General features: G+C 45.2%; 1 protein-coding gene across 1 annotated transcript; it reads left to right on the top strand.

Moving 5' to 3' along the window:
- Nucleotides 1–6,535: 6,535 nt before the first annotated feature.
- Nucleotides 6,536–8,143, top strand: LOC308134637 (P2Y purinoceptor 4; the record flags this gene model as incomplete). Its single annotated transcript, XM_080502409.1, has 1 exon — nt 6,536–8,143. The coding sequence occupies one exon, from the start codon at nt 6,536–6,538 to the stop codon at nt 7,622–7,624; it is 1,089 nt and encodes a 362-aa protein (XP_080358535.1). The 3' UTR covers nt 7,625–8,143.
- Nucleotides 8,144–10,695: the final 2,552 nt, after the last annotated feature.

Raw genomic sequence — 10,695 nt, 5'->3', positions numbered from 1 at the left:
AATTTGGTGATCAAGTTCCATGAGAAGTGGTTGATTGCGAAGCTGAAATATGACGTGTCCTTGTTAAAGATGAATCATTGTATATCCACACCAACAAACATAGTTATTACCAATAGTTAATTTCACGTGACGGCCATCCCCAAATACACACTCCCACTTTACACAGCCACCGACGTTCATCAAGTCATCATGTGTCTATAAGGTTAAAACTAAATTTTACTTCATACAGTACATTTAAAAAAAAACCCTGCACTTTTTGACTTTTACTTAAGAACGTATATTCAAACATCTTACTGATTAATGTCGGCGGCCATTCTTTGGGAGGTTGAAGACAGCAGCTGTTGTTTCTTTCTGCTGTAAGTTGGAGAAATCCAGCAAACGTACCAACTCTGGCTATGTTTGCGACTAAACCCTTTCTACAATGAGGCATATATTTGTTGTAAGAACGGACAAATGTAGGACTCTGGAGTCTACATCCCTAGCCTTACTGAAGGCTAGGGATGCTGCATTCAGGGCAGGAGAGGCACCAGCACTCAGAGAGGCAAGGAAAGAGCTGAATGCAGGCATCGCGAGGGCCAAAGCCACATACTCCCAAAAGATTGAGGGTCACTTCACCACCAACGACCCATGGCGCATGTGGAAGGGCATCAAGTGCATCACAGACTACAACACCAGGAATGCACAATGCCCAAGTGACCCCTCCCTGCCAGACACACTCAACAATTTCTACGCCCGATTCGAAGACCCGGACACCCCCCCCAGCACTAGACTCACACCACCGCCTGGTGACACACCCCTCACTGTGACCACAGCAGATGTGAGGAAGACCCTACAGGGAATTAACCCCCGCAAAGCTGCTGGCCCGGATAACATCCCGGGGCGGGTACTGAAGGACTGTGCACACCAGCTGTCCGAGGTGCTGGCAGACATCTTCAACACCTCACTCTCACTGTCATCTGTCCCCACCTGCCTAAAGACTGCCACAATTGTCCCCGTCCCCAAATGCTCCACAGTGATAGGCCTAAACGACTACCGGCCGGTCGCCCTAACCCCGGTAGTTATGAAGTGCTTCGAGAGGCTGGTCATGACTCAGATCAAGGACTCCATCGACGTCACTGTGGACCCCCACCAATACGCATATAAGAAAAAACGATCCACTGATGACGCCATCTCATCGGTGGTCCACACAACCCTTACCCATCTGGAGAGCAAAAACTCCTACGTCCGTCTGCTCTTCCTGGACTTCTCCTCAGCCTTCAACACCATCATCCCGCAGACCCTGGTGCAGAAGCTCCACTCCCTGGGACTGAGCCCCACACTGGGGAACTGGATCCTGGACTTCCTGACCAACAGACCACAAACTGTCAGGATCAACGACACCGTCTCCTCCCCCATCATCCTCAGCACCAGCTCACCTCAGGGCTGTGTGCTGAGCCCCCTCCTGTTCACTCTGCTGACATATGACTGCACGGCAATACACCCCAGCTGTCATATAGTGAAGTTTGCGGACGACACAGCAGTAGTGGGACGCATCACAAATAACGATGAGTCCAAATACAGAGAGGAGGTGGAACACCTGATGCAGTGGTGCAGTGTAAACAACCTCTGCATCAACGGGGAAAAGACCAAGGAGATGGTGGTGGACTTCAGGAGGGTCAGGTGCCCCCCCGCTCCCCTGCACATCGGAGGAGCAGCTGTGGAAGTGGTTTCCAGCTACAAGTACCTGGGGGTACACTTGTCCAAGGACCTCACCTGGAGCGCCAACACTTCCCGTCTGGTCAAGAAGGCCCACCAACGCCTCTACTTCCTCAGGAAGTTGCGGAGGGCGGGTCTGGGAGGCTCCGTCCTGAGGAGCTTCTACCACTGTGCGGTGGAGAGCGTCCTCTGCAGCTGCATCACTGTGTGGCATGGCGGATGCACCGCCGCTGAGAGGAAGGCTCTGCAGAGGGTGGTAAAGGCCGCTCAGAGGACTGTCGGGAGCGGCCTCCCCACCACCTCGGACCTCTACACAGCACGATGCAGGGGGAGGGCTCTCCGCATCATGAAGGACTCCACCCACCCAGCACATGGACTGTTTCAGCCCCTCCCCTCAGGAAAGCGGCTGAGGAGCATTCGGAGCAAAACCACCAGGCTCAGGAACAGCTTCTTCCCCGAAGCTGTGAGACTAGTGAACTCGAGCCATGTTCCATAGACTCCCTCACAATTTTGCACTACAACACTTTACACTTTACATTTCTGCTCTTGTATATTTGTATATATTTTTACGCTCTATATATTTTATTACTGGCTTACCGGGACCTGAGTCCAAATTTCGTATCATTTCTTTTGATATGACAATAAAGAATCCTTGAATCCTTGAATCCTTGAATCCTTGGATCCAGACTGGCTGATGGAGGAGGCGGGTTACAGCTTGGACAGGCCATCACGTCTTCTCTTTTTTTTCACTGTTTCACCGCACGTGGATATCACATTTTGTTTTCTGTCTTCAGATGCTTTACAAAGGTTTTAATGGACATTCGTCTTCGGAGTTTATGTTTTGATCTGCAGTTCTTGGTTTTACCTTATTGAACACTGGACGAAGAGCAAATACACAGTTTCATCATTATGAATGTCACTTGTCTGCAGCAGACAACAAGAAGAATGTAGATATTCATTATTGATTGTACAAAATTAATGTCCTTAATCTATTAACAAACACAACTGCCGTGTTACAAATGTTAGACGACTCACTCTGCAGACGATCTTGTTTTTTCTGCCTGTTTTCACAGAGTGTAATAACAGACTGCAGCGGGAAGGAATGAGGTGACCATGAAGCTGATCCTAAAACAACTCAGAGATATTCCTCTCATGCTGTGACTGCGTTTTGTGGTTTTCAAAGCAGAGGTAGTTACTTATTAAGGCATACAGCTGCCTACTGGCTGCAGGTATGTGTCAATGACCACTGAGTCACGGCCGTCCTGACATCATCCGGAGGAGAGCTGAGGCGCTTCCGCAACAAGGTTCGTTCTACACAATGGCTCTCGAAATTAAATTGGATGACCGTTCATTTTGATGCGTGATTTCATCAGCCCACGATAAATAAAAGATAAGACAAAGAATGACAGATATGAATCTGGCTGTTTGCGCAAAGTTAGACAACATGTGTATTAATCTGCTCTATACAGTGAAAATAAAGACACAAGCTGTTTGATTAGTATAATATTCGGATGCGTGCCTTGGCCGTCTGTCAACCACATGAAGAAACGAAAAGGCCTCAGGAAATTCTACACCCAACCATAACACTGAGTGATTTAGTGTGAAACAATGTACTGTTTTAATACTGCATGGATTCAAGGTTTTTGTTAATAGCCCCTTAAAACTGTGGGCTTTTGTTATACTTGGCCTGAGGAAAGCCCCCCCCCCCCATTTCCCGCATTAATGCTCCAGGTTATCGTCACTGCACAGGCAGTGTTATCACTCCTCTCATCTAAATGCTGGACCAATGTGTGTTATTGAACATGTCAGCAAAGTGTCAAACAGTTTACAAATGTGTGAATAGCTGGATAAGAGTTTTCCACATGTGTGTGTAAACATACAGTTGATCTGCGTTGGTGGAAATGCTTTCACTCGACTCTCTCAGGGAGTTTTTGATGAAGAACTTGTGCTTTGTCCAGAGCCCACTCACATTCCACGTTGGTCTTAAACCACAGAAGCCCCGACAGTACCGGGATATTCACGTGAAAACACAACATCACCAAGAAAATACCGCACACAACACAGAACCGTTGCTCTTGTATCTTTTGCATGAGGTGAAGAGGCTTGTTTCCTCATGTGAGGTTTTAGCGTGAGGAACGGCTGTGGTTCGGGAGGTAAAGGGGGATGTGTTTCAATCACAAACTTTGCGATTAAATTCCAATCATCTCTCCATGTGCCACATGATGGTGAGATAGTAAATATGTATACATCTACATACTCTGGTTTCCTTCAATATTTCTGATTTTGTCAGATGCTTTCAGCTTTCAGCTCAATTTCCATTATAATCTGTATCTGTATGGATTTTATGAGGTTATTTGTGTAGTCCCTTGTTATTTACTTGCGAGCATGCCTCAGTCAAACTTTAGTTTGTATTAACTTATTAAGTAAACACTCCTCTCAGGATTTGTTTTTTTTCTGTGTTGCACATCTTGTTTTATTTCTTTATGATCACATATTATCATTCCACACCTTGTTACTTGAAGCCGAGTGACAAAGTTTGCAGGTCAATCTACCATGTCTTATACAATCCACACTCAGACTACAACTGAGCAAACATTAGCAGTGATACTTTTTCAGTACTGGCAATTGCCATTAAAATGAGATACAGCTCTGGAGTGTAGTACAGTGGGAGTGTATAAAAACTCCTAGTTTTGCACAACATGAATGAAATTATTTGATGTGACGTGGAAAAATTCAGAGCACTGTGACACATAATGAAGATATACAATCCCCAAAAATCAAAGCACTTTAGTTTAAACGCTACTTCATTATGTCTGTTGTATACTGAGGTTTATTTGCACATAAGATCACAACAGTGCAGCTACATTGAACTTTTTTTTATCCAATCTTAGAGTGACAAATGCGTCCAAATCATCCACACAGACATCTCTGCGAAAAACTCTAGAACACATTTTAAAAAGAACAACGCCGAAATGCGTATGAAATCTAATAAATACAAAAATGAATACGAGCAACATCAATATAAGTTCATCTTTTATTTGATAGATAGATAGATAGATAGATAGATAGATAGATAGATAGATAGATAGATAGATAGATAGATAGATCTTATACAACCACAACAATCGACACACCAGCAAGATTTGAACTTGACATACACATGCATTGTGAAATTCCCTATTTTGCAATTTCGCAATGCAAATCTCGAGATCAGTGCATAGGTCAAAAACTTTTAGAACTCCGATTCGTTGCTATTGCCTTTTTCACATCTTCACAAGGAATTATTTCTTTTTTTTTTTTTTTTTCAAGGCACAAGGAGGACTTCCTATATTTATGCCAGTGAGTGTTGGACAGATTTTCACGTTATTAAAATAAAAAGTGTCTTAAGAGTTCGTGCGACACTTTCTTCCACTCAGCAGCGCGACTTCCCATTGCGCGCACTCTGCTGCGCGTCCTGCACTCTGCGTGCAGTGTGTGTGTGTGTGCGCGTGTGTGCATGTGTGTGTGGACTCCAGCAGCGCACAGCACCAAATACAGCTCCGTGTCCAATGCGCACCAGCCGGACCACAGAGAAACAAACACGATCCTACTCGATCGAGAAAGGTGAAACAAGAGAGACTTAAGGATTTATCAATATCTGCGGAACCTGGATCACGGCGAGCTGGACCAAAAGACGTGAGTAACGGCAGCGGTGTCAAAAGTTTCTCCGCCCTTCACAATAAACTCAAGTGAAACATCGACAGGCAAGAGCGATAGGAGCACCGTTCTGTGCGCGCACAGCACGGGTCAAAACTTTGGTAAACAAGATGCAACCTGTGCCAAGTTTGTGTTTGCGCTCAAATGCTTAAAGGGGTCAAAACAGCTTCCACGTCGTTTTATCCTGTCCAGGATCACTGGAGCCCAGATAACTATAGGCGAGGAAAGGTGCATCCATTCAGGTCCTCTGTCAATCACTGGAGCTTTTATTCATTAAAGAGAGCATGTGACTGTGGTATCACCAGTGGAGCACCAGAACAGAAGAAGGAAAACTCTGTTTTATCGAAGCATGTTTTATTTCCCCTCTTAGTTTTTTTTGGCAATGTGTCAAAAACTACAAGTTGTCAAAACGCACATTTCAGGAATGTCTATTTGTCGCAAAGTACAACGACGAGGAATCAAAATGATAAAATAAGCTTTTGTACACAGCGACTAATATTTGTGCTCATACTCCGCCTTCGACTGCAGCATCCTCTTCCTCATCTGTATCTGCCAACCTGGATGAATGTTCACTGGGATGTACAAAGTGAACAATGTCTTGTCTTTCTGCAGGTGGTCGCGAGAAGACGTATTTGTTATCTTGATATAATAGCAGCATGTCCAACATGGCCGATAAGTTTTGTACTGAAATGTTCTCTTTGAGGCGTTGAAACAGGTGCAGCTCATGGAGGGCAATAGAAGCGTCATTGTGTTTGTGACAGTGTATGCCACCAACCATTCGTTAACATTTGCAATGAGCGGTAGATTGTTTCCTGATATTTCTATTTTCTGTAGCGAGTGGCTCACCCAGCCTTTCATGGGGATGAACGGCAAACAGAAAAACCCTGATCCCGAAATCCAACTTGTGAGCCTCGAGTACTGACCGCTGCGTTTGATCCTCTGTAGTTTGTTCCATTAAAAAGGTTTTATTTTTAAGTCTGTAAATGAACGAGCAAGATTACAGCAAAACTCAGAATACTCAATTACTTGTTTACTCGATCAGCTTCATTTCAAAATCATTGGACTCGTCTGTATGTTTATTCTTTGTTTCAGTAACGTGACATGTTTCTTTGCAGGTTTTGATATCTGCAGGTGAACAAAAAGCATGGAGAAGGTCACGAGCAACCAGTCGACAGAGTCGGACGCCCTCTTCAACGCAAGCTGCCGCTTCCACGAGGAGTTCAAGTACATCCTGCTGCCGGTGTCCTACGGCCTGGTGTTCGTGGTCGGCTTCGTCTTCAACGCCACGGCCCTGTGGCTCTTCCTCAAGATGCGCCCGTGGAACCCGAGCACGGTGTTCATGTTCCACCTCGCCCTGTCAGACTTCCTGTACGTCCTCTCTCTGCCCATGCTCATCTACTACTATGCCAACCGCAGCGACTGGCCCTTCGGCCTGGCCGCCTGCAAGGTCGTGCGCTTCCTCTTCTACGCCAACCTTTACTGCAGCATCCTCTTCCTCACCTGCATCAGCGTGCACCGCTACTTCGGTATCTGCCACCCCATCAGGGCGTACACGCTGCTGAAGTCGCGCCACGCCCACCTGGTGTGCGGACTGGTGTGGGGCGTGGTGACCGTGTGCCTCATCCCCAACCTGGTCTTCGTCACCACGTCCAGGAGGGACAACGACACGCTGTGCCACGACACCACTAGCCCGGGGGCCTTCCACGCGTACGTGCACTACAGCTCCGTCGTCATGGTGCTGCTGTTCGTCGTCCCCTTCACGGTCATCGTGGCGTGCTACTGCCTGATGGCGCGGGCCCTGTGCCGGCCCCGGCGGGGTTTGTCTGGCGACAGACAGCCCGCCGCCGCCGGCGCCTCGCGCAGGAAGTCCATCAAGCTCATCGTGGTGGTGCTGGTGGTGTTCGCGGTGAGCTTCGTCCCGTTTCACATCACGCGGACCCTCTACTACACCGCCCGCGTGCTGAAGCTCGACTGCCAGTTCCTCAACATCGTCAACTTCACTTACAAAATCACGCGGCCGCTAGCGAGCGTCAACAGCTGCATCGACCCCGTTCTGTATTTCCTGGCGGGCGACCACTACCGCTCCAAGCTCATGTCTGCTCTCACAGGAAGGAAGCCCGTCGCCAGCGGCCAAACACCCAATCGGCCACAAACACAGCCAAACAACAGCAGCGATAAAACTCTGATGTTTATGAAATCAGCACTCAAAGCCAGCGGAGAGCTTGAGAGATAATATTAATGACAATATTCCCGCTCTGGAACATCTTCTGTGAGTCGTTTGGACGACGAGCTGATTGACCGTCTCGGTTTATGTGATTGCGAGGACGTTACGACACGTTACTCAACATGTAAATAGAAAGTACAGAGTTCTTGTTTTGTTTTGTTTGTTTGTATTTCAATGTGCCTTTTTGAGAAAATGTCTCACATCTGAATGACAGGTTCTCCCACAGGTGGTCTCAGATGACTCATAATCAGGCAGTCAGACTTCTAAAGAGAGTCTGATTGAACACATACTGTTTATATCATACTAAATTATAGTAGGAGGATCTGGCCTTTGTCTCAGGAATGAGACTGATGTGAGGCAGCACTTCCTGTTTTATCAGCAGTGTTTGTGCGTTACTCGGAAACTGCAGCTGGAAGCAACGCAGCGCCGAGTCCCAGCTGTTTTTGTCCTTCAGCATCAGCAGCTGTCTTTTTCTTGGCTCTGCAGGAAAAGCAGAGCGGCGGCTCCAGACTGTCTCTCTGCTATCAAGTCCACCCACACCTCAGGAGGCGAGGAAGGGATTTTTCCGTTTTCACTCCATTACCTTTGGGATCGATGCATGTTTTCATAATTTTAGTAATTGTAGTTGTTCAAACTTTTAACTATTGATGTATACATCTTTCATTGAGCATAAATATTCTTATAGCACTGAGTCACATAAAATATTCCCTCCATATTTGCAGACGTTTTTGTTTTTTTTCCACTCGTCAAACATGTATTGTCAAGTGATACTGCTCAACATGCATGTGACCTGAATTCAGTGGAAAAGGTTTGGTGTGCTCAGGCTTTGGTTTCTCAACAAATGAATACTCAGCAAATATATTTTTTTGGGGGGGAAGTGATCTTTTAGATATTGAGAAATATCAAAACCCCTTAAATTATATTTCCTCCATCTGAAACATACATATTTTAAGGATCTCAAGTGATGTTTGGGAAGTGAAAGCAGATGCTGTGACTCATAAGGCTTTTCAGTGGAACTTTAAAATGAAAGAAGGTGGTGGCGATGGTAGTGGTGGCGTCGGTTGTGGCAAAACGTCCCCAGTTCAAACAAAAGTAAGCTACATTAACACTGAAACTGTTCACAGACAAGATAAATATCCCTGCAGGAGGCCTTAAGGGGACGGGCTACCGAAAACCGGGATCACATTGGTGTGTCATTCATCACCGTCAACATCCTCAAGTCACTTTTCAGTTAAAAAACCTTCATATTTCCCCCCACTATGTTATGGCGTCTGCAGCCGACACTGTTTATGTTTGCCTCAGGGCCGCACGGTGGTGCAGTGACGAGCACGCCCTTATCATTGTGAGAAGGTCATGTACTTGAGTTTGCACATTCTCTACTGATTCATGCATTGATCCGGTTTTCTTCCACAGCCCAAAAACATGCAGCTGAGGTTAATTGGTAATGTGTTTGTGTGTGTATGTGTGTGTGTGTGCATGTGTGTGTGTGTGCACGGTAATATAGATGATCTTTGCTTTGAATATCATTAGAAAAAACTGTCAAACTGCATAATTTATTAACCTAATTGTTATAAAGTAAGACATTTTTGAACCCTGATGTTTTAAAATTACATATTGCAGTTTTTAAGTACCTCACGTGTCAGAACAGGTTGTAACACTCCAAATGATAATCAATGTTGTTTAGAGTGTAAATCGAGAATGACTCTTCAGGTGAGGTCAATTCTCAGCATTGAGTGAAGCTGACCAGCGCCTCCCTGTGGCCTGATGTTGTCACGACCCTTTTTACAGGTCAGCCATGCCTAATTACAACGTGGCGTGTTTTCAATAAACAAATCAACCGATTAAATGCAAAAGCCTTTCGGTTTCGAAAGAAATCACACGGTCTTCTTCTAAAACATGCAGATAACCGCACGTTTTGTCGAAGTTCTGCCCTCAGTGGTGACTTGGAACATAAAGCGGCGAGGTGGAGGCATGCAGGCACCTTCACCAAGGTAAGATGGGCACATCTCTCAAGACTGCATCACTTCTGAAAAACTGCTTCACGTGTCTTCGTGGAGTCAAGACCTTCAACCCAGGATATTGCATTCAAACTGCGAACGTGGCACGCAATTACAGCCTCAACCTGGGAAATACAAGGCACAGGATCCACCTTAATGGAAAGCCCACCACAAATTAAAAGACGTGTATTTACCCTTGGCTGCTGTACAGAAAATATGACACATAGGCACGTCAAGGTTGTCTTGAATTTTATAACCGAATCTGACTTCGAAATGGACTGTCTGCAACTTGCAGAGCGGGTGTCGGTGCAGGTGAGGGTTTAACGAGGGGGGGGACGCTTCATCAAACATAGATCACATCAAATAAATACTTTAAAATATGACAAAGAAAGCCTCATTGAAAATAGTTTGCACAATTACACTTCAGTCCACGTGTCTTCACTTTCTATTTGTGCACAACAGGAGCCGATGTGCTTAAATGGAGCCATTTCAACCTTTCAGATGACCTTATACCCGTAACAAACATGAACCTTGGTATGTTTTATGTTGTTTATTTGTGTGGAAAATAATGCAATTCAGCCATAGGTCAGTGTTTTTGAAGTATACAAAAGGAGAGGTTCAATGACTCTGCTTATGAAATTACATTAATTAATTTCAATTTTGTTGCAAAAACTCTTGAGGTTGCGATCAAGACCAGCGCAAAACTTGTGCCAAATGAAACAGGAGGATTCCATGACCCACTATGGTGACAAGGATACTGTAATATGTGAGTACAAATCCACAATAGCACACACACAACAGGCAAAACTGAGTTTAAACCTTAGTTGGAGTGCGAGCTGATTTATTCTTAAATGAGATTAAAGATTAATCTAAATTGCTGACATGCGTAATGACTCTTCACCTCTATTTATCTGAACCTGTAGAAACATTTAGTAGATAAACATTTCTGATTATTTCTTATCATTGGCGTGAACATATTAATTGATATGAGGTCAGACATTTGTTTACTGCCTCATCAAATAACGCCCACGTGCTCATTTCAGTAGTGTTGTAAATAACTTCTATATAAGAGTTTATTAATCT

This window comes from Blennius ocellaris, assembly GCF_963422515.1.
Source record: "Blennius ocellaris genome assembly, chromosome: 9".
NCBI lineage: Eukaryota > Metazoa > Chordata > Actinopteri > Blenniiformes > Blenniidae > Blennius > Blennius ocellaris.
This window is presented reverse-complemented; position numbering and strand designations above follow the sequence as displayed.